The 24,134-nt window shown below is 53.3% G+C and overlaps 1 protein-coding gene across 1 annotated transcript in view; it reads left to right on the top strand.

Annotated features, from left to right (window-relative positions):
• TMEM120B (transmembrane protein 120B) overlaps positions 1-24,134 on the top strand; it is a 37,333-nt gene that overhangs the window by 11,523 nt on the left and 1,676 nt on the right. Inside the window, exons 2-9 of the mRNA XM_049767857.1 lie at positions 3,788-3,906; positions 7,096-7,212; positions 8,859-8,918; positions 9,805-9,900; positions 13,301-13,390; positions 23,118-23,183; positions 23,306-23,367; positions 23,737-23,829. Coding sequence (XP_049623814.1) covers positions 3,788-3,906; positions 7,096-7,212; positions 8,859-8,918; positions 9,805-9,900; positions 13,301-13,390; positions 23,118-23,183; positions 23,306-23,367; positions 23,737-23,829 — 703 coding nt within the window. The remainder of the gene's footprint in view (positions 1-3,787; positions 3,907-7,095; positions 7,213-8,858; positions 8,919-9,804; positions 9,901-13,300; positions 13,391-23,117; positions 23,184-23,305; positions 23,368-23,736; positions 23,830-24,134) is intronic.

The following is a 24,134-nucleotide window of genomic DNA, read 5'->3' on the forward strand; positions in this document are numbered from 1 at the left end:
TGCTGTCCTGGTGGCTTGTGGGAGGGAGAAGCAGCCAGTACAACCTCAAAACCAAAATAGATTTTGGACAGTTAGATGACAGCTATTAGAACTAAAGGGGCTGGGGCTGGAGCACAACAGTAGGACATTTTCCTTGTACACAGCTGACCCAGGACAGATCTGGGTTCAATTCCTAGTGTCCCATATGGTCCCCCAAGCCGGGAGTGATTTCCAAGCACAGAATCAGGAGTAACCCCTGAGCGTCACCGGGTGTGGCCCAAAAACCAAACCAAAACAGAACAAAGGGGGCTGGGGCAGAATGATAACACAGCAGTAGAGCATTTACCTTGCATGCGGCTGACCTGCATTCAATCCTTAGCATCCTTTATGGTTCCTTGAATCTGCCAGGAGTGATTTCTGAGTGCAGAGCCAGAAGTAACCACTGAGCATAGCCAGGTGTGCCCCCCCCCCCAAAAAAAACCCCAAAAATAAAAACAAGGGGCTTGAAGTATAGGGGGAAATATGCTTACCTAACATTGTAGAAGACCCAGGTTCAATCACAGGATTCATACATATTATGATGCCCTGAGCACATGCAGAAGTGATCCCTGAGCACAGCCTGGTACCCCACCCCCCAAAAAATAGGAAGCTTAAAAGCTAGAAAGAAGCCTGTGCCCAGTGTCCAGTGTCCCAATAAGCCTCCTTTCCTTCCTGAGAGACTGCCTAGAGGCAGCGCGAGCATCTTACTCTATACAGATTTGTTGGTCGCTGTTGGCAGGAGCGAGAACCTTGGTGTCTGGGGAGGGGGAATGGCCAGCACAGAGCCACCTGCCATAGTTGAAATATGGCACAAGGAAGGGAGCACATCGACAGTGTTCTGGGGTACAGGGCTGCATGGGCGAAGGAGTGAGGAGAACTAGAGAGACGGTACTGGGGTAAAGGCACTTGTCTCACACTAAGCTAAAGACTCCAGTTTGATCTCTGGTGTTGTTGCATTTGGTCCCAAGAGCACAACCGGGAGTGACCTTTGAGCACCACTGGGCCTAGCCCAAACCTCGTCCCTGCAAAGAAAGAGAGTTGTGGGATCATTTGACACGCATTGGCCAGGGTGAAGGCACTTAGGATGGGAAAGGCTCTGAACTGGGTCCTTTTCTCTGCTCGGCTCCCCAGAACTGCTGGATGTGGTCCCTGTTTTTTATTTACGTTTTTTTGGGGGAGCTCCCCTGCAGTGCTTAAAGTCAGGCTACTCCTGCCTCTGCTCACTGTGTCACTCCCAGTGGTGCTTGGGGACCCTGCGGTGGTAGGAATGGAACCCGGGTCTCCTAATGCAGTGTAGAAGCTTTGCCCCGGAGCTGTCTCTCTGGCACCCCTGTTCCAATTTAACTCAGAAAACATGGAGGAGGGGCTGGAGTGATAGCACAGCGGTAGGGCGTTTGCCTTGCACTCTGCCAACCTGGAACAGACCCGGGTTCAATCCCCGGCATCCCATAAGGTCCCCCGAGCCTGCCAGGCTTGATTTCTGAGTGATACCAGGTGTGGCCCAAAAAAAACAAAGAAAGTGGGGCTGGAATGATAGTACAGCAGTAGGGCATTTGCTCGCATGCTGCCAACCTGGATTCGATCCCTAGCATCTCATGTGGTCCCCAGAGCCTTGTCGGGAGTAACTCCTGAGCACCACACACACACAAAAAAAAAAAAAAAAAAGAAAAGAAAAGAAAAGAAAAGAAAAGATCCCCATCGTCCAGAAACCCGCCTGAGAGTATGAGCTCAAGGGTCCAAGCTCAGGCCACACCTCGTTCTCTGTCCTCTGCTTGGGGGAGGCACCAGAACCTCTGAAATGGTCTGAATGGGGGCAGTCGGACCAGCTCAGTGCTGTCCACTACTCAGGAGCATTTTGTTTTCGAACTCTGGGCCAAGAATCTGTAACAGGACTTTGCTCGTGGCTTGGCCATGCTGCAACCTGAGGACTGAGCTGGAAGGACGGATCACGCCATCTCCGTGACATGCGTCCCTCCAGGTGGCTGCCATGCCCTGCTCCTTTCAGCAGGGTCACCTGGGGGAAGGTGAACTTTTGGCTCTCAGAGAATGTTCCAGAAGCTGAGGCAGAAGCCATGTGAGCTTCCAGGAGTTTTTCTCAGAAACTCTGTGATGTGGCTTTTTTTTTTTTTTTTTTTTTGCCCACAGCTGGCAGTGCCCAGGGCTTAACTCCTGGTTCTTTGCTCAACAATCACTTCTGGCAGGGCTCAGGAGACCATATGGGGTTCGGAGATATAGCATAGCGGTAGGGCATTTGCCTTACACGTAGCCAATCCAGGACTTCGAATCCTGGCATTCCTTATGGTCTCCCAAGCCTGCCAGGAGCGATTTCTGAGTGCAGAGCCAGGAGTAACTCCTGAGCACTGCTGGGTGTAACTCAGAACCCCTTCTCCAAACAAAAAGAGAGAAAGGAGGCTGCGTGCAAGGCAAATGCCCTCCTGCTGTGCTATGCTCTGGCCTCTGTAGGCTCTCCTGTAGTTGACCAGTTGAGCCACAGAGAGGAAGGACCAGGCTCCAGTCTGGGATGGGGTGCCCCATCCCTGGACTCTCAGTTTCCAGCCCCTATCAGTTCACTGGGGCATATGGTGGGTTTAGCAGCTGCTACCATATTGTTTTGTTTCTAGTTTCAAGGGTTGTGTACCCGCATGAAAGAGAAAGTGGGGCACTGGCAGTTCTTCATACAAGTGTGGGTCAGGGCTGGGGGTGAGCTTGGCAGCCAGCATATACATCACACATGTTCCATCTCTAGGATGTCATGGGACCCAGAAGACCCTTGGCGGTGGTCCTGGGACCCCACCCAAAATGTGCTGACCCCCAGCTACAAACAAGACCAGATCTTTTATATGAGATGTTTTATATATAAACTCTATTTTGTATTATACAATTTTATATCATGTGTTATTGACATTAAATGTTTATTAAAAATAGCACCCCAGTGGCTAACCCCATCACCCAATGTACCCAGTCACAAGGGATGCTGGGAAGTGTGCTCTCTCATCAGGCAGCTGTGCAGCTCTGTGGGTTGTAACTGAAAGGAAGGGAAGAAGGGTAGGGGAAGGGGCTGGAGCCATAGCACAGTGGAAAGGGTGTTCGCCTTGCATGATGCCAACCCAGGTTCAATTCCCAGCATTCCAAAGGATTCTCTGAGACTGCCATGAGTGAATTCGGAGCACAGAGCCAGGAATAACCCCTGAGCACCATTGGGTGTGACCTAAAAACAAAACAAGAAGGAACTGATAAGGGGCCAGAGGAATAGCATTGCAGATCGGGTGTTTGCCTCGCATGCAGTCGACCTGGGTTTAATCTTGGCACCCCATACAGTCTCCTGAGCGTGCTAGGAATGATTTCTGAATGTAGAGCCAGGAGTAACCCCTGAGTACCACTGGGTGTGGCCAAACACCCCAAAAAACAGAACTAATAAGAGATGCTGTCCCATGTCCCAGAAGGATGAAACCAGGGTGGGGAAAGCCCAGAGAGGAGCTTTCGTTTTGTTTTGAGCACCCGGCAGTACTCAAATATTACGCCTGGCTCTGTACTCAGATATCACTCCTGGTCCGCTCAGGAACCATATGTGGGGCCGGGGATCTAACCCAGACCAGCAGTGTGCAAGGCAAACACCCTCCCACCTGCTGTGCTGTCTCGGCCCCATTCCCAGTTCTTCGCAGTCATGGCTGGTCTTAGCAGTCAACTGTGAGCTCGGCGTGAGCTGACACGTGCCTGGCTGGACAGTGACAGTGACCTGCACTTCCTCCCCTTTGACTCCCCCCACCAGGAGACGCACCGGATCTACAAGCAGAAGCTGGAGGAGCTGACGGCACTCCAGACCCTGTGCAGCAGCTCCATTCACAAGCAGAAGTCGCGGCTCAAGGACCTGAAGCGCTCGCTGCAGAGGTAGGGGGTCCCCGCCTCAGACCTTCCCCTGGCGAAAGTCCTGAGTGATCCCTGGGACCTCAGCACTGAGAGCCACCCCTGAACCCTGCGGTGATGGCCAAAAACTTAATCCAAACAAAATAAGGGACCAGAGCAATAGCACAGAGGGGAGGCCATTTGCCTTGCAGGTGGCCAGGTTCTATCCCTGGTATCCCATAGGGTCCCCTAAGCCTGGCAGGAGTAATTTTTGATTACAGAGCCAGAAGTAACCCCTGAATGCCACCAGATGTGACCCAAATACTCCCTCCATAATAAATCAGCTAGGGGCCGGAGTGGTAGCACAGCTGTGGGCATTTGCCTTGCAAGTGGCTGACCTAGGATCAACAGTGGTGTGAATCCCAGCATCCCATATGGTCCCCCGTGCCTGCCAGGAGCAACTTTTTTTTTTTTTTTTTTTGGTTTTTGGGCCACACCCGGTAACGCTCAGGGGTTACTCCTGGCTATGTGCTCAGAAGTTGCTCCTGGCTTGGGGGACCATATGGGACACCGGGGGATCGAACCGCGGTCCATCCAAGGCTAGCGCAGGCAAAGCAGGCACCTTACCTTTAGCGCCACCGCCCGGCCCCAAGTATGGGTGCTGGAGTGGTAGGGTTTGGCGTTCCTCCCACTTTTTTTTTTTTTTTTTTTTTTTTGGTTTTTGGGCCACACCCGGCGGTGCTCACGGGTTACTCCTGGCTATCTGCTCAGAAATAGCTCCTGGCAGGCACGGGGGACCATATGGGACACCGGGATTCGAACCAACCACCTTTGGTCCTGGATCGGCTGCTTGCAAGGCAAACACCGCTGTGCTATCTCTCCGGGCCCCAGGAGCAACTTTTGAGCAGAGAGCCAGGAGTAATCCCTGAGCACCATCAGATAGGGCCCAAAAACAAAACAAAACAAAAAAAAATCTATTAAAAAAGACATTAAAGCAAGCCCACTTTGAGTAGAGAAGGGGAGATGTTGGTGGAAAAACACTTAGAAGCAGCTTCAGGCATGACTAGATCCAGGATGTCAAAGGACATTCTTATGAACTTGACTGTCTTGACTTTCTGGGCTATGGACCCTCGAGGTCAGAGCCGCCATGAGCTTTATGGGCTGGACTAGGTTGCGGGTGCATTTTGTGGCCCTGGCATTTGAGAGGTCTGGGGCAAAGCTGGAGCCTGGGATGGCGGGAAGCGGCTTGAGGAGACTCTGCTGGGAGGTAAAATAGCCCATTTTCCTGGGTTTTGAGTTCCATCTGCTTTAGGGGCGATGTTAGGATCCCCATGGCAATGGGCCTAAACTCAGACTTTGGCCCAGTTCTCGACAATAGCCAGGATCACTGGCCAGTCCTCAGGACTTCACATGAGGGGAGGGCTCCGAGGGCCATGCTAATCTCCCTAGCAGGGGAAACTGAGGCTGAGGGAGAGGCTTGTCACATTGCAAGTCACTTAATCTTTCGTTCCCTGGGCCAGGGATGTGGCCCAGAGGTAGAGTGCTTGCCATGCATGCCTGAGGCCTGACTATCAATCCTTGGCACTGTTTTTGTTTTTGTTTCTGTGCCAGAGTGCTCTGGGGTTACTCCTGACTCTGTGCTCAGAAATCACTCTTGGTAGACTCAGGGGAACCTATAGGATGCTGGGGATCGAACCCAGGTCCTCTGAGTGCAAAGCAAGTGCCCAACCCACTGTGTTATTGCTCAGGCCCCTTATTAGTTGTTCTTGTTTTTTTTTTTTTTTTTTTTTTTTTTTGGTTTTTGGGCCACACCCGGCGGTGCTCAGGGATTACTCCTGACTGTCTGCTCAGAAATAGCTGCTGGCAGGCACTGGGGACTATATGGGACGCCGGGATTTGAACCAGCCACGTTTGGTCCTGGATCGGCTGCTTGCAAGGCAAGCGCAGCTGTGCTATCTCTCCAGACCCGTTTTTTTTTTTGTTTGTTTGTTTGATTTTTGAGCCACACTCAAAAATGGCGACACTCAGGGGTTCCTTCTTGTTCTATGCTCAGAAATCGCTCCTTGCAGACTCCCAGGACCCTATGGGATGCCAAGAATTGAACCCAGGTTCTATGTGTGCAAAACAAGTGCCCTCTCCACTGTGCTATCTCTCAGGCCCCTTATTATTTTAAATGTCCATGTTTCCCTTCAGCTTTGGTAGGGAAGGGTGCTCTGAGCACTGCTAACTCTGGGTGCCCATATTGGAGGTGGAACTGAGCTGGGTTTGCCGACTCCTGTCTGCCGAGGAGCTGACAGGCACTTCTCCTCCCAGAGGGCGCCCTGGCCATTTGCTCCATTTTTGTTTGTTTGTTTGTTTGTTTGTTACTCCTGGCTCTGCATTCAGAAATTACTTATGATTTGTGCTCAGAGGACCACATGGGATGAGGGGGATAGAACCAGGGTTGGCCGCATCAAGGCAAATGCCTTCCTGCTGTGCTTTAGGTCTGAGGGAGCCAAGGGTCACATCCAACAGGGTTGGGGACTGTCCCCTGCTGTGTTCTCAGGAGCGACTTCTGATGGGGGCTCAGCACATCATCTGCAGCTCCGGGGATGGAGACTGGGCTAAGTGCTCTGGCTCTGCCCGAATACACTCCACCAATGCACCCCCAACAGTTCCCAAAATTGGGCTCTGCCCGCAGCCACTCCCCCGGTGCTCCCAAGTGCAACCCCAAGTAGGCTCGGCCCGCAGTCACTCCCTCAGTGTCCCCAAGTGCAACCTCAATTGCTTCTCAAGTAGGCTCTGCCTGGGCTGGAGAGACAGCATGGAGGTATTTGCCTTGCATGCAGAAGTACGGTGGTTCGAATCCCAGCATCCCATATGGTCCCTCACGCCTGCCAGGAGCGATTTCTGAGCGTGGGGCCAGGAATAACCCCTGAGCACTGTTGGGTGTGACCCAAAAACCAGAAACCAAATAAAAAAAAAAAGAGGCTCTGCCTGTCGTCACTCCCTCGGTGCTCCCCCAAGTGTTCCCCAAGTAGGCTCTACTTGCAATCACTCCCCAAGTGCTCCTGGCACAGGATCTCCCCCAGATCAGCCTGCTGTCATCCCCCTTTTCTTCAGGCAGACCGAGGAAGCATGGGGTTTGGGAGAGGGAGGTGAAGTTGAGTGAGTGAGCTTCGTACTTGCAGTTTGGCCTGGGCCGGTGTCACAGCCCAGCCCAGCCCAACCCCATTCCTGCCCGCCCAACCACAGGTACAAGCGCCATGCCAGCCGGGAGGAGGCCGAGCTGGTCCAGCAGATGGGTACGGGCATCAAGGAGCGGCAGAACGTCTTCTTTGACATGGAGGCCTATCTGCCCAAGAAGAATGGGTAAGCACCACACTTCCTCGCTTGTTCCTGCCTGAGCAGTGAGGGGCTGCTGCGGGGGGTGAGGGGGTCCGTACTGTTCCCCAGAGGGGTGATCTGGTGCTTCGAAAGCTTTTATTTATTTGTTTGTTTTGGGGCCACACCTGGGGGAACTCAGGGATTACTCCTGCTTTTGCGCTCAGGAATCACTCCTGGCAGTCTCGGGGGACCCCACGGGATGCTGAGGATTGAATCTAGGTTATTATTATCAATAATAAATAGGAGCCAGAGTGTTAGCACAGCAGTAGGAAATTTGCCTTGCACACAGCTGACCTGGGACAAACCCAGGTTCAACCCCCAGCATCCCATTGGGTCCCCTGAGCCTGCCAGGAGTGATTTCTGAGCACAGAGCCAGGAGTAACCCCTGAGTGCCACCGGGTTTGGTCCAAAATTAAAACAGGATAAAATAATATAAAGGCTGATGTGGGCAGGTGTGTGTGGGGAGAGGGGATACTCAACTGTTGATCGCCTAACTTGCATGTTGTAAGGACCTGGATTTGATTCCCAGCACCTCAAAAGACTAAAAAATAAATAAAATGAAAGACTAGCCGAGCCTGTGAGTAATAAAAATAAATAAATTAAATAAAAAGCAAGAGGGCTGAAGAGATAGCATGGAGATAGGGCATTTGCCTTGCATACAGAAGGACAGTGGTTCGAATCCCAGCATCTCGTATGGTCCCCCGAACCTGCCAGGAGCGATTTCTGAGCATAGAGTCAGGAGGAACTCCTGAGCACTGCTGGGTATGACCCAAAAATCAAAAATAAAATAAAATAAAAAGCAATACAGGGGCCGGGCGGTGGCGCTAAAGGTAAGGTGCCTGCCTTACCTGCGCTAGCCTAGGACGGACCGCGGTTCGATCCCCCGGCATCCCATATGGTCCCCCAAGCCAGGAGCGACTTCTGAGCGCATAGCCAGGAGTAACCCCTGAGCGTCACCGGGTGTGGCCCAAAAACCAAAAAAAAAAAAAAAAAAAAAAAAAAAAAAAAAAAGCAATACAACAATTGGACCAAAAGCTAGAATAGTCAATAAAGCACTTGCCTTGCCTGAAGACAGCCTGGTTCAAATCCCTGAGTAAGAGGCAGGAGTAAGGCCCTGAGCACCACCAGGTATGGCCCTAAAACCAAAACAACACAACAAAGATTTTTGCAAACTGTGAATAGAGCCGGAGTTCATTTCGGTGATGCTCTCAGGACTGTGTAATGCTGGGAGTTGACCACCACGGGCAAGACAAGTGGCCTGTCTGCTGTCCTATCTGTTTAACCCCTAAAGAGCCCCTTTTCAGTGACAGAACTTACATGTATGCTGTCAGCTCATTGGCTGGCACTTAGTCACATGTTGACAGCTACCTGCAAGGGAATCTGAAAACAAGGCCGCTACGCTTCGTTTCTTTTAAGCTCAAGGGGAAATGGCTTCCTCCTGATGGCCGGGGGTCAGCGTGTCAGGCTCTAGTGAATCCCTGTTCTCTCCCTCTGTAAGGTCACAGCACTGCTTTGTACCATGTCATCTAGAACAGTGCTCAGGTGTGCTCACAGAGTGAATGTCTGGAGTGCCTCCTGTCTGGGTGGGTCCCAGCTTCACAGGCCTTCCCTTCACAGACCTTTCCTTCCAGGCTCTACTTAAATCTTGTCCTCGGCAATGTGAACGTGACTCTTCTCAGCAACCAGGCCAAGTGAGTAGAACCTCCAGCCCACAACTACCAGGACAGAAGCCACTGGCACTTGTCACTCCCAGCCTAGGAAAAGACAGCTGTTAGCTAAAGTCTTTGATTGACTGGACAAGTGTGGATTGGTTGGAAAGATAATATGGGGATTAAGGTGCTTGCCTTGGGGCTGGAGCAATCACACTGAGTTAGGGCGTTTGCCTTGCACACTGCTGACCCAGGACAGACTCGGGTTCGATTCCCGGCATCCCATAGGGTCCTCTGAGCCTGCCAGGAGAAATTTCTGAGCACAGAGCCAGGAGTAACTGGATGTGACCCAACTGCCCCAAAGAAAAGTGCTTGCCTTGCTCACAGCCAGCCTGGATTTGATCCCCATCAGGAGTGATCTCTGACTGCAGAGCCAGGAGTCAACCCCGAGTACTGCTGGGTGTGACCCAAAACCCCTTCCCCCCAAAAAATACAAGCCTTATTAGTGGGCTATGGATCTCCCTCATTGGGGACCACCCTGGTGGGGGGTCCTTTCTTCCTGTCTCAAGAGTCAGTGTGCTGAGGCTCAGGGCCACTGTTTTCCCTCTGGGAACAGCCCTGCTCCCTTCCACACCTTGGGAAGCAGGTCTCAGCCACCCGTGGACCTGTTTCTGGCAGGGAGCGGGACTGGGGTCTTCCTTACCGTGGCCCCTCCCTTACCCAGGCAGCCAGTGTCACGGCTGTGGTGCTCTGGCTTCTGTCCCTGGTGAATCTCGCTGCCCATTCCGCTCCCTCCCTTGGTGACAGGGGCTGGTCCTGGGGACATTGGGGTGGGGGTGGGCAGGTCAGAGACCCGGTGTTGCTAGAGCTTCCGCCACTGGATGGGAAATAACTGTCTGGGGCCTCTTTGGGGTGCCTCTCCCTGCAGATTTGCTTACAAGGACGAGTATGAGAAGTTCAAGCTTTACCTGACCATCATCCTCCTGCTGGGCGCCGTGGCCTGTCGATTTGTCCTTCACTACAGGTGAGGGGGCGTGGCAGGGCGCTGGGGGGTGTCAGGAACATCTGGAAGGGGAGATGGGAGACAGCTCTGTGTTTCTGTGTTCAGTGGTTAAAGCAGGGAGAAGGGGCTGTGTGTGTCATGGGGCCTCAGTAGAAATGAAAGTTGTGGCTCTGACTTGGGCAGATGTTGAAAAGCATCCACAAATTATGAGTTCATTGCTAGGCCGGAGTGGTAGCACAGAGGGGACAGCGTTGGCCTTGCATGCGGCCCTGGTGGGGCCTGAGAGATAGCATGGAAGTAGGGCGTTTGCCTTGCATGCAGAAGGACAGTGGTTCGAATCCCATATGGTCCCCGAGCCTGCCAGGAGCGATTTCTGAGCATAGAGCCAGGAGTAATCCCTGAGCGATGCCGGGTGTGGCCCCAAAACAAAAAACCAGAAATCATTCCTGGCAAGCTCGAGGACCATATAAACTGCCAGAGATTGAACCTGGGTCCATCCCGTGTTGGCCACATGCAAGGCAGATGCCCTACTGTATGCTATTGTGCTGACCTCCCCAGGATTGATTCCTGATTTAGGAGTAACCCCTGAGCACAGCCAGGTGTGGCCTCAAACAAACAAACAAACAAACAAACAAAGAAAAAATGAAGCTTATTGCTAAAGGCCATAAGATTCCCCCAGGTGAACCGAGGAGGGGTGGCCAGGGACTGGGCAGGGCATCAGAGTAGGCGAAATACTGGGGAGCACCTGATTGTTGTGGGTTTCTTTGACGCTATGGACTGTTCTGGCATGCTGCAATGAGAGAGGTGCTGGATCCCCGACTCTGAATATCCTAAAATCGACCTTATATTGTGAGAATGGAGAGACTGAGAGAACTAGCGGGAAGGAGGAGGAGGAGGGGATACTCCATCTGCCAACAGGGCACCCGCCGGGCCTGCTCCCATTGTTCCTGAGGATTAGGGGCACCGGGAGAGCTCAGCCTGGCACCCAGCCCTGCCCTCAGAGCACCAGCTGGAGGCTGGGGCCTCGGTGGCACTGCCCCGGGCTGGCTTCTTACCCAGAGGTGGCTGCCAAGCACGCCTTGGGCATCTGCCCACGAGTCAAGGGTTTATTTCCCCCTGGCACTCAGCAGGGAGGCCAGTTGTTGGTCTGGCCGGGTTCAAAAGTCCAAACAAATGGGTCTTTTAGGCCCTGGGCTTGCGCCCATCTGGGGCCTGTGCCTGCCTGGGGTCTGTGCCTGCCTGGCGCCTGCAACTTTGAGCCTGGCCATTTCCCTGGAGCCCAGAGGTGGCCCACACAGTCCTGCCTGCCTCGGGCTGCTCTCACGTGGGAATGTTCTTCAGGGAAGATGGATTCTTGCGAACACTTGAGGGCTCTCTAAGCGCAGAGCTCAGGCGTGAGGCCAAGTTCTTTTTTTTTTTTTTTTTTTTGGTTTTTGGGCCACACCCTGTGACGCTCAGGGTTACTCCTGGCTATGCGCTCAGAAGTTGCTCCTGGCTTCTTGGGGGACCATATGGGACGCCGGGGGATCGAACCGCGGTCCGTCCTAGGCTAGCGCAGGCAAGGCAGGCACCTTACCTCCAGCGCCACCGCCCGGCCCCATGAGGCCAAGTTCTAAACCCCAAGTCCAACTGGTGGGGTCAGGCTGCTGCCCCTGCATTCCGCCTGTCCTCAGAGCAGGGATGGGGACTCACCATTATTAGCCCCAGGGTTGGGGGGTGATGAGTGAGGAAGACATGGCACCGGGGCACCCCAGCACAGTCGTGCCAAGCCTTGCCCCAGTCTCAGCAGGGTTCTGGGTCCAGCTCAGCACTCACAGGCTGGGTGACCGCACAGAGCCTCTGTTTCCCTGGGTCCACCCTCTTGCCTCTTCCTCCCGCTCCTGCCCTTCTGGCCTGAAACCGTGCCGCCCTAGGGCCACCTGCGTGTCTCTAGGGATGAGGAGCCAGCAGGCAGGAAAGGGGTCGGACACCACCAGGGGTGCAGATGCATTTGTTTTGGGGCCCACTTGCTGCCTTCTGACTGGGCAATGCATTTCCCCTCCCTGGCTTGTTTCCTTTTCTGTAAAGCAGGAAGGATACAGGGGAGGTGGGTTGTTGCAAGTCAGCCACCCTATCTAGCCGACGGTTCTGAGGTGAAACGGCGGGTAAACAGCTTGCAGACAGTCGACAGTCAGGCTTGTGAAAATATTAGCTTTGTTCGGTGGACAAGACTGAAGTCCAAAGACTCAGCATAAGTTCCAGCAAAAAGCCCCTCACCTTCCACAGACCCTTGTTTTTATCCCCCAGAATCAGGTACCACCCAATGGTGGGATCAGATACCAACCAATGGTGGAAGTAGAATCAGGTACTACCCTAGGGTGGGGGCAGAATGCCAGGTCACACCCTATGGTAGGGCACAATCACCAATCAGGTTAGGTTCAGTAACATAATAATCCCCTAAAATATTTACATACACAACAGTGGGTTAAGTGCTGTCTTTCCTCTACGATGGTGTGTCATGGCGCCAGGTCAGCCCTGGCCATGCCCTGAGCTTTGCATGGGGATGGGGGCAGCTCCCCCATTTCACAAAGCCAGAGCTGAGGCCGGGCATCTGCAGCTCCAACAGGGCCCAAGGCCACCCACAGACCCTCTGAGAGGCCTGTATGTGCGTGCTCAGTACCAGCGCTGGCAGTGGTCCTCAAACTACGGCCCTCGGACCACGTATTATATATTGTTTCTTCACTTCAAAATAAGATAGATGCCTCGTGCATAGGAATTTGTTCATATTTTTTTTCTTTTTTTTTTTTTTTTTTTTTGGTTTTTGGGTCACACCCGGTGGTGCTCAGGGGTTACTCCTGGCTGTTTGCTCAGAAATAGCTCCTGGCAGGCACAGGGGACCATATGGGACACCAGGATTCGAACCAACCACCTTTGGTCCTGGATCGGCTGCTTGCAAGGCAAACGCCGCTGTGCTATCTCTCTGGGCCCGTATTTTCTTTTTTTTTTTTACTATAGTCCGGCCCTCCAACGATCTGGCCCCCTGTTTAAAAAGTTTGAGTACACTGGCTGTGGGCTCTGTCCAGGAGATACTCAGGCCTCTAGACAGCCTTGGTGAGAGTTGGAAAGAGTTGGAGCGAGCTGGTGAGACTTGGTGACATCAGTGAGAGTCAGAGAGAGTTGGTGAGAGTTGGTGGCATGTTACAGACAAGTAGGTTTGCATCTGCTGCTGCTGCTGTTGCTGCTGCTGCTGACCCTGTTTTCCTGCTTCCTGTTTTCCTCTGGCCCCCACCTGGCCAGTGTCATGAGAAATATGAGGGAGGTGGCCCGATGGAACAGGGCGGTTCAGGAGGGGCCCAGCTCCTGCCTTCTCCCATGGGGGGAGAGTGTCCTTGTGCTGGTGGGGGGCAGCCCCCTGGTTCTCACGCCTGCTTCCTCCCCCCAGGGTGACAGATGAAATCTTCAACTTCCTGCTGGTGTGGTACTACTGCACTCTGACCATCCGAGAGAGCATCCTTATCAGCAATGGCTCCAGGTACCTGGTGGGGCTGGCTGGCTTTGGGCTGGGGGAGTCTGGGAAGGCACACAGGGAAATCCATTCTGCAGGGCAGCTGGTGAGCACTGTCCCCATCATCCCTGCTGGCATCTCCTTCCTCCTGGGGCTGCCTTGTGACTGTTGTCACCCAGGGCGAAGGAAAATTGTCTGGATTTGATCACAGCAACATTTCCTAGTCTGGCTCTTTTCCTTTTTCTTTTTTTTTTTTTTGGGGGGGGGGCACACCCAGTGCACTCAGCAGTTACTCCTGCTTTTGCTCAGAAATCACTGCTGGTGGCTCTGGGGACCATATGGGATCTTAGAATCAAACCTGGGTCTGCCACATGCAAGGCAAATGCCCTCCCCGCTGTGCTCTCTTTCCAACCCCTATTACAGACAGGGTCTTGAAAGGAAACCTTACCTCAGATGGGTTTAGCCTAACACATTTGTTTTCTCATGTCAAGTGCTAGTGCTGCTAGGCATGGCTTCAGGTAAGGCTTAATCCAGGGGTTCAGGTCACTGGGACCTATTTTCTCTCCATCTCTCACTTCTTCCATCTGCACAGGCTCCTCGCAGGGCCACTCAGAAACTCCAAGATCACCTCTTTCTAGCTCTCCCATCCAAATCAGACATATTTCCTCTTTTCCAGGGGCTCTCATTGGGTCCTGCTGGTCTCTGGCAGAATCTTGCATCTGTCCCTGTACCAGTCGCTGCAGCAATCAGAGGGCTCTGCCATGACTGGCCGGGCGTGAGCCTCATGCCATCCCAGCTCCGTCCGTGCAGTGTAGAAACCACCGAGTGGCCATGGGGGCAGTGTGGCAGAGGGGACGGAGGGACAGTCTAGACTAGAGTGTGATTAGGGCCGGTTCTCACTGGGGTCCTCACACGGCCAGGCTGGGGGGGAGGGTACACTGAGTTCCAGCCCTGTCCCCTCCCTGTCCCCTCCATGGGCTGTTTCTGTGTTCCCTGGGGTGTATGACTGTGTCTTCAAGTTGCCCAATGCTGAGGCATGACTGGGGAGGTCCCCTCACTTTCCACCTCTCACGATGCCTCCCCTTTCTCACTTGGTCCTTCCTGCTTCACCCGGCAGAACCAAATGTGTTGGGACCCAGTTAAGTGCCATGAACCCAGGTTCTGTCCCTTGCAGGTGAAGCCACTGGGACCCTTCACCCTGCCTTGTTCTTGGTCTTTCTGGAAACAAAAATATAACTCCCAGTGTCTCCCCTCCTTCCTTCCTGGGGGGTGGGTGGGGTTTACTGAGGAGCTTACTTAAGACCAGGGGGTATTGAGGCTAGATAGATAGCATTGTGGTAGGGTGTTTGCCTTGCATATGGCCGACCCAGGACAGACCTGGATTCAATTCCCGGCATCCCATGTGATCCGCCAAGCCTACTAGGAGCTATTTCTGAGGGTAGAGCCAGGAATAACCCCTGAGCACTGTCAGGTCAGGTATGACCAAAAAAAAAAAAAAAAAAAAAAAAGACCAGGGTTATCATCCAAACCCCTCAATAATTTACCATGCTCACTTTTCTGCCCAGTGACCTGGGTGGCAGATCCCGTCCTGCTGAACTAACCCTGAATGTAGTAAGGACCAGGGAATGTGGCACCGTAAACTGTAGAACTTGTGCAAAGGTCAATGTTTTACAAGCCAGATGCTCTAGGAGGGGGGCCCCAGGCCCAGTTTGCAGGTCTGAGTGCAGTCTGAGGTATTATTTCTGTTTGTTTTTTGGGTCACATCCGGCAGCACTCAGGGGTTACTCCTGGCTCCATGCTCAGAAATCACTCCTGGCAGGCTCGGGGGATCATATGGTATGCCGGGATTTGAACCAATGACCTTCTGCATGAAAGGCAAACACCTTACCTCTATGCTATCTCTCCAGTCCCACAGTCTGAGTTTTTTTTTTTTTTTTTTGGTTTTTGGGTCTCACCCGGCAGTGCTCAGGAGTTACTCCTGGCTCCATGCTCAGAAGTCGCTCCTGGCGAGCACGGGGGACCATATGGGACGCCGGGATTCAAACCGATGACCTTTTGCATGAGAGGCAAACGCCTTACCTCCATGCTATCTCTCCGGCCCCCCACAGTCTGAGTTTTAAACCAACTCATGTTTTTTTTTTTGTTTTTTTTTTGGCCACACCCGTTGATGCTCAGGGGTTACTCCTGACTGTCTGCTCAGAAATAGCTCCTAGCAGGCACGGGGGACCCTATGGGACACCGGGATTCGAACCAACCACCTTTGGTCCTGGATCAGCTGCTTGCAAGGCAAACACCGCTATGCTATCTCTCCAGGCCCCCAACTCATGTTTTTAAATCAATCCTCTTCTTTATTTATTTTGGTTTTTGGGCCATACCCAGGGCAGGAGCTCAGGGGTTACTCCTGGCTCTGTGTTCAGAAATCATTCCTGGCATTGGGGCCAGAGAGAAATCACAGTGGTAGGGCATTTACCTTGCACGCAGCTGATCTGGGACAGATGGTGGTTTGAATCCCAGCATCCCATATGGTCCCTGTGCCTGTGGGAGCAATTTCTGAGTGCAGAGCCAGGAGTAACTGCTGAGTACCACCAGTGTGACCCAAAAACAAACAAACAAACAAAAAAGAAATCATTCATGGCAGGCTCAGGGGACCATATGGGATGTCAGGGATTGAACCTGGGTTGGCTGTGTACAAGTCAAAGCCCTACCTGCTGTGTTATTGCTCTGGCCTCCAGTCTCCTCTCTCTCTCTCTCTCTCTCTCTCTCTCTCTCTCTCTCTCTCTCTCTCTCTCCCCCCCCCCCCTTTTGGTTTTTGGGTCACACCCGGCAGCGCTCAAGGGTTACTCCTGGTTCTATACTCAGAAATCGCTGCTGGCAGTCTCAAGGGTCCACCATATGGGATGCTGGGATTCGAACCGCTGTCCTTCTGCATGCAAGGCAAACGCCTTACCTCTATGCTATTTCTCTGGCCCTTTATTTTTCTTTTTAAATGAAATAAACATTTATTTGAAAAGAAAATTGTATTTCACCACCATACATGGAAACCTAACCTGAATGCAGGCAAGAGTTGTGTAAAGTCTATTCATTGTCTCATTTCTTGAAATTGGTTGGTCATTCTCCCTTCCTGAAGGCTCTGAGCCTCCTTGGACCTGCTTCTCTGTGTGTGGTGACTGTGTCAAAGGGAAGGTCTGCCGAGGGGGGAGGTACTGGATGGACTCTCACCCACATGTTCTTTTTGGCCATCGGAAGGTTGGAAAGAAAACTGCTCACCCCAAACTTCAGTGTCACCCAGGGTCATAACTGGAAGCAATGATATTGGAAACCTGCCCAGGAACATTGATTTCCTTCCGTTTGGGGATTCATTTCTCCCTCCTTCCCTTCCCTCTTCCTTCCTTCTTTCCTTCTTCCTTCCTTCTCTCTCCTTTCTTTCTCTCTTCCTTCCTTCTTCCTCCTTCCTTCCTTCCTCCCTCCCTTCCTTCCTTTTCTTCCTCACTCCCTCCTTCCCACATTTCTTCCTTCCTTCCCTCCTTCTTTCCTTCATTATCTTTCTTCCTTCTCTCTTTCTCCCTTCCTTCCCTTTCCTTCTTTTGGGGAGGCTTTGGGCTACACCTGGCATTGCTCAGGGCTGACTCCTGGCTTAGAGTTCAGGGATCATTCTTCGTGGTGTTCGAGGGACAATTTGTGGTGCCGGAGAACCCCAACCTGTTGGTGCAAGGCAAAGGCTCAACCCACTGTACGTCACTCTTAAGACTCCTACCCCTCTCGCTGTGGATGACTGGAGGGGAGCAGGGTCACAGGAAGGATGGGGTAAGGTTGTTGTCAAGCTGGTTTATTACTAGTTCTGGCTCCCATGCCTGTTCTGTCTTGCAGTCTCACCCACTCTATGTTTCTGGTATGAGTTTTCTCCTCCTCCTCCTCCTCCTCCTCCTCCTCCTCTTCTTCTTCCTCTTCTCCTCCTCCTCCTCCTCTTCTTCGTCTTCTTTTTTCTTCTTCCTCTTCTCCTCCTCCTCTTCTTTTCTTCATCTTCTTTTCTTCTTCCTCTCCTCCTCCTCCTCTTCTTCATCTTCTTTTCGTCTTTTTCTTCCTCCTCCTCCTTCCTCTTCCTCCTCCTTTCTTCTTCTTTCTTCTCCTCCTCTTCTCCTCTTCTTCCTCCCTCCTCCTCCCCTCTCCTCCTCCCTCTCTCCCCTCCTCTTCCTCCATCCTCTTTTCTTCTTTGCCTTCATTTTTTGTCTCCTTTTCTTCCTCCTCCTCCTCTTTATCTTCTTTCTTCTCCTTCTTCACCTTCATTTTTCTGTCTCTTTTTCTTCTTCCTCTTCCTCCTCCCCCTCCTCTTCTTCCTCCCCTTCCTCCTCCCTCCTCCTCCTCCTCCTCCTCCTCCTCTTTTTTTGTTGTTGTTGATTTTGGGCCACACCTGCCAGCACTCAGGGGTTGTTACTCCTGGCTCTGTGCTCTGAAGTCGCTCCTGGCAGGCACGAGGGACCATATGGGATGGCAGGATTTGAGAGCTTGTTTGGAGATTCTAGCAGGGGAACGCAGCTACTCGTATCCCCTTGACCGAGGAACGGTCAGTCTCTATTCGGGGAAGGCCGTCCTCTTCGACCGAGTGTGCAGGGGGATTCACATGGAGCAGTGAGGGAGGAAGGAGACACCCGCCTAGCCAGCCAGATCAGCCCTCACATCCGATGCCAGGATTTGAATCACCATCTGTCCTGGGTTGGCTGCATGCAAGACAACTGCCCTACTGTTGTGCTATCTCTCTGGCCCCTAGTTTCTTCTTTAATTTGGTGCTTGAGCCACACCCGGCAGTGCTCAGAGGTTACTCCTGACTGTGCACTCAGAAATTACTACTGGCAGCTCGGGGGACCATATGGGATGCTCAGGGATCGAACTCAGGTTGACCGCATGCAAGGTATTCAACATCCCTGCTATACTATCATTCTGCCCCCCCTGATAATTTCTTAGTGTTTGAAATGGGCACAGCGGGCTAGCCGGGTTGGACAACACTCCGAGGATGCATAATCTCAGCTGAAAGTTGCCCCTGAGCACTGTGAGGTGTAGCCCCAAAAATGAGTGTTTAGAGGCGTATCCTGACTCAGGCAGAGTGATCAGCTCTGGGTGGGGAGAGAAGGGACAGGGGCCCTGTAGGAGGGCACACCATGAAAACTGCAAGGGGGCTTCAGAGGGGAAAGTGGGGTTCCAGGCTAAGCCTGTCTTACTTGACATGTTAGCGGGAGCTTCTCTAGTAGTTTGAGGTCTCCTGGGACGTTGTCATTTCTCAGAGTTATCAAGCAGTGTAGGGGGTCAGCCACCAAGCCACGTGGCAGAGAAAGTTCGTAGTTCATGACTGTGGGGGAACATTTTGAGGCAGCATTTTTTGGAAGGAGTAAGATCTGAGCTCAAAGATCACTCCTGATGGGCTCAGGGGCTCATCTGCAGTGTTGGGGATCAAATCCGGGTCAGCAGCTTCCAAGACGAGTCCCCTAACCATTGTACGATCGCTCTGGTCCCAACATGTATTTCTTGCCAGAGACCCATCCTTTGTGAACGTGATTTTAAGACTGCAGTGAAGGGGCTGGAATGGTGGCTCAAGCGGTAAGGCGTCTGCTTTGCCCGCACTAGCCTAGGATGGACTGCGATTCCATCTCCTGGCGTCCCATATGGTCTTCCAAGCCAGGAGCGATTTCTGGATGCATGGCCAGGAGTGGTCCCTGAGCGTCACGGGTGTGGCCCCAAAACCAAAACCAAACAAAAGACCGCAGTGAAAATGGCATCCTGTCTACAGGCCTGGCCCTTTCTGGCAGGTAGCTGGGGTTCCTGTGTCGTTCCTGGACTGAATGGGGATTCTAGCCCTGGTGGGTGCCGCCTCCTCTGAGAGAACCAGTTATTTGCAATCTGGTAGTTGTAGCTGGGCAGGTGGGCCCAATATGGGTAGCAAAAGCTGTTGACTCATCCCACACATCGGGCATCTCTAGCTTCTTCCCACAACTCATTTTTCCCCGGAGACAGGCAAGGAAGATGCTGTTTTTTGTTTGTTTTTGTTTTTGGGCCACATCTGGCAGGGCTCAGGTTTCCTCTTGGCTCTACCCTCAGAAATCGCTCCTGGCAGGCTGGGGACACTATGGAATGCCGGGGATTGAACTCGGGTTGGCAGCCCTACCGCTGTTCTATCGCTCCGGTCCCCCTAAGATGCTGTTTTTAGTGGGTACTTTTTGTTAGTTTGTTTTGTTTTGGGCCCCGGGGATGGGACTCAGGTTGGCCCCATGCAATGCAAACGGTGTGTGTGTGTGTGTGTGTGTGTGTGTGTGTGTCCATTTTTAGTGGGTACTTTTTGTTAGTTTGTTTTGTTTTGGGCCCCTGGGGATGGAACTCAGGTTGGCCCCATGCAATGCAAACTGTGTGTGTGTGTGTGTGTGTGTCCCCGCTGCAAATCCCCCCTCCCACAGAGCACGGGAGGAGGAGTCCTCCAGAAAATGATCTCTGCAGTGTTTGTGTGTTGTGTGTGTAACTCGGGTTGGCCCCATGCAAGGCAACGTGTGTGTGTGTGTGTGTGTGTGTGTGTGTGTGTGTGTGTGTGTGTGTGTGTGTGTGTGTGTGTGTGTGTGTGTTTGTTTTGCAAGCCCCCGCCAGGCCGGGAAAGAGCTGCAAGTGCCCTCCCACGTCCACAGAGCACGGGAGGAGGAGTCCCCAGGACACGAGCTCGGCCCATCTCCTCGGAACGGAAGCTCGAGCCACACCGGGCGGCCAGGGAGGGGGTGGCCGGGCCCGGAGGCGCCTCCGCGGGGGAGCCGGGGCCCGGTGCGGCCCTACGGGGACAGACGCGCGGGCCAGGCCGCACCCCGCTCCGCCCGCCGTCCCCGCGCTCCCGGCCCTCCTGGGCGCCGCCATCTTGGCTGGCTCCTGATTGGCGAGGCCCGGGTCACATGCTCGCCCGAGAGCCAATAGCTGCGCCCGCCGGGGCCGCGGGCTTCTGATTGGTCGGCGGGGTCACGTGGGCGTGGGCCTCTGATTGGCCGGTCGAGTCACGTGGTCTCTCTTCCATTAGGCCTGGCTGCATTTCGGCAGTTCTGGGCCCGAGAGATTTTGATGAAGCGGGATTCTGTTGGCCTTGCAGGGAAGCCGGCCCGCCTGCACCTGACCCCACATAGCTTTTAGGGGGGCTCTTTGTCCCCTTTTTGATGGGTGCAAGAGGCTGGTGAGGGAGGCACCGTTCCGCATTCGGGGAGCCGAGCTGTCCCTTCACCTGGCAGTGCAGAGGCCGGCTCTGTGTGTCCAAGTCAAGCCCCCACCAACATTTCCCCAAGGTCTGAGACCTCTAATCCAGGCCTCGTCTGGGGAGACAGAAATGTCCCCCAAGCTGCAGTTCAATAGCAGCAGGTCCTATTCTAGATCCATCTTTCCGGATCGAAAGGCGCCAGGTTGAAACTGTTAACAAAAGCGCCATCCCCAAGGCCTGAGACAGGCCAGGGCCTGGAAGGGAAGTGGCTGGCTCAGCAGAATGGGGTGTGCATGCAGGAGGCCCACCCCCTACCCTGCTTGGTCCCCCGAGCATTGGGGCTGGGAGTAGCCCCTAAATCACACCCACAAAAGGAAGCAGCAACAGAGGGGTAGGGGTTGGCTGAGTGAGCAGCGAGGCAAGGGAGCTGTTTTGTAAGGTAATTTCAGTGGAGCGTTTCAGCCAGACACACCCCTCCTAGCCGGGACCCGCCAGACCCAGAGTTTTCTAGAAGGAGGAAGGCTGAGCACCGGTTGGTGCTTTAGGACCCTCCTGCCCGCTCCTTGGGAGGTGGGCGCCTGGCTGCTCTCCTGGGTTCACCGCAAAGCAAATCGTGTGGCCCTGCTCTGCTCCTCAAACAGTTCTCGGCCCAGACAGACTGTGGGAGTTTGAAGGCAAAGACCTGAGATTGGTTTCACCTCTGGGTGTGCCTGATGCCGGAAGTGGGTGGCTGGCAGCTCCTCCCCACTCTGGGTGCTGGCCTGGCGGTAGGAAGGGCAGCTGTGCTTCTCTCTGTTGCTGGGAGACGTTGGGAGCGTAGATGCTGTGTGATTGTGCTGCTGTGTTTTTCCGACACCTGGAGCACCTGCTCTGAGGTGTGTCTTGGGCTGAAGCAGGTCCCACCGGGTTTGCATTTGAGAGAGAGAGTGTATGAGAGAGAGATCAGAAAACATGAGGAGACAGAGTGTGTGAGAGAAAGAGATCAGAAAACATGAGGAGAGAGAGAGAGAGAGAGAGAGAGAGAGAGAGAGAGAGAGAGAGAGAGAGAGAGAGAGAGAGAGAGAGAGAGAGAGAGATCAGAAAACATGAGGGGGGCCACACATCAGAAGAACGTTTACCTTGCAAACAGCCGATCCAGGATGGACAGTGGTTCATGTAGCAAGTCAGCCCCTGAAGAGGTTGACTGATGGTGGGATGGAGAATTTCAGACATCTTATGGACTTCAGACCGGATTAAGAACTTGGGCTAAGTTCAGATACCTATTGATCATCATTGCAGTGGCTCCCCACTGTGCAGAGGGTGTATGTGCCTCTTCTTCCGAAATAAAGGCCTAGTTCAATGCCCTCAAAGATGGGCTTTCTGGTCTACCTGAACTTGAATGAAAATGGAGCTGGAAAGATAGCATGGAGGTGAGGCGTTGGCCTTTCATGCAGAAGGTCATTGGTTCAAATGCCGGTATCTGCCAGGAGCGATTTCTGAACGTGGAGTCAGGAGTAACTCCTGAGCACTGCCAGGTGTGACCCAAAAACGACCACCACCACCACCAACAACAACAACAAATAAAGAAAAGGTGCTTCTTCTTGCCTGCTACACAACCTTTCTGGTGTCTCTTCGAAAGATCTATGTACGTCTTAGATTTATCTTCTCAGGAGCTTGTAGTTGATTCCTTGATACATGTTTCTGGTTTTAGACACCCTGTGCTTAGGTTAGAAGTTTTTCTTTACATTTTCCTGTGATGCGCTTATGCAAACAGCCGCTCTTTTATTATTGACTAATTTTTCTTTTAATAATTGTAGACAATATTGTTTCAAGTGGGGGCTCCAGCATGTGTTCTGAAACTTGAATTTGGCCTGAGAGGAGGCCACAGGGCTTCGTGAATAGCAAATTCAGAAGTTCAAAAGGCCTTCTGGTCTTCTCTGGGTGCCAGGACAAAGGAGCCACAGACACGGGGATAAAGCACTAAACTTTCTCAACTCTGGTAGCTGGAAATCCCAGGGTGTGGTAACTGCTCTCCTCTTCCTCTTCCTCCTCCTCTTCCCCTTGCTTCTTTCTTCTTCTGCACACTCCTAGCCTTTTTCAAGGGACCATATGTGATGCCAGGAATCGAACCCGGGTGAGCCACATGCCAAGCCAGCACCCTCCCGCTGTTCTATGACTCCATCCCTGTGCTTCCTCCTCGTAGTGGACCTTAACCTGTTGACTCAGGCTCAATTTAGATTCTTAGCAACTGGGGACACAATCCAACCCACAGCAGACCCCATAGTGCCATCGGTCTTAGATGAAGGGTTCAGACAAAGGAAGCCTGAGCCTTCCTGTGATAGGGAGGCAGTGTGGGAGGCTCCCCTAGTGAGCTGGAGCAGGGGTGGGAGGGAACCTGGAAGCCTGGCTGCAGCTGTGGGTCTTTCTTGTGGGGCTCCTGCTGGCTTTGATCTTAGGGGTAGAGTGCCAGGTGCCAAGCTGCCCTCCAATCTCCAACCCCCACCTCGGGCATGTGCGGAGCCCCCCCCCCAGCTCAACTCCCCTTTCTTCCCTTTCCTCCCTGAGGATCAAAGGTTGGTGGGTGTCCCACCACTACGTGTCCACCTTCTTGTCGGGCGTGATGCTGACCTGGTGAGTGTCTTGGGAGCTGGGAGTATGGGTGGTGTTCCCTCCAGGCTTTTCTCCTCGCTACTCAGAGCCTCACTTTTGCTCTCTGCCCTCTCCCCTCACCCCCATCCCCGCCCCCTCTGCAGGCCCAACGGACTCATTTATCAGAAGTTTCGCAACCAGTTTCTTGCTTTTTCCATTTTTCAGAGTGAGTTTCCTGCCCCGATTGGGGGGAAGGCTGGGGGTCCTCTGGGGTTCCTGTGGCCTCCGCTGGTGGCTGTCCCTGCTGCTGCCCTCATGAAGGGGGGGGGGTCGTCCTGAGTGAAGGGCAGTCCAGGCCAGTTTGGGCCAGTCGATGCCAGCTGACCCTTCCCCTAGCTCCCCAGGTCCTGGCCAAGTGGGGTTGGGTAAACTTAAGTGAGTTCAAAGGGGAAGTAGGCTAGGCAGGGAGGGCAGGAAGATAACAAAGGGCAGGAGGGGTGGGTGCATACTTGGTATATGGGGGTCCTGGGACATCGTGATGGGTTGGGAGGTGGCTACCCCCTGCCCTAAAAGGTGGCACCATTGCCCCCTGCAGGCTGTGTCCAATTCCTTCAGTACTATTACCAGCGGGGCTGTCTCTACCGCCTTCGAGCCCTGGGTGAAAGGAATCACTTGGACCTCACTGTGGGTGAGTAGCCAGCGTGGCCACGGGTGCGAGGCCAGTCCAGGCCCATCAGCTCCCCAGGGATGTCTGCTCACAGAGCACAGCCAGACCTGCATCTGCCAGTGAGGGTGGCTGGCCTTAAGCCGTGGTTTTTCCTAACTCAGCGTGGACTGTTGGGGCGAACCCTGGCCCTTTGGCCCTTCATGCAGCCACAAGCTGAGACTTTTTGGACCAAGCCTTCAGCTGGAGCTAGTGGCACAGACACGGTCTGTGGGTGTCTGCATGTTACATCAGTGTGGGTGCTTTCAGAGGGGGCCACGCTAGCAATG

Source organism: Suncus etruscus, chromosome 2, assembly GCF_024139225.1.
Source record: "Suncus etruscus isolate mSunEtr1 chromosome 2, mSunEtr1.pri.cur, whole genome shotgun sequence".
NCBI lineage: Eukaryota > Metazoa > Chordata > Mammalia > Eulipotyphla > Soricidae > Suncus > Suncus etruscus.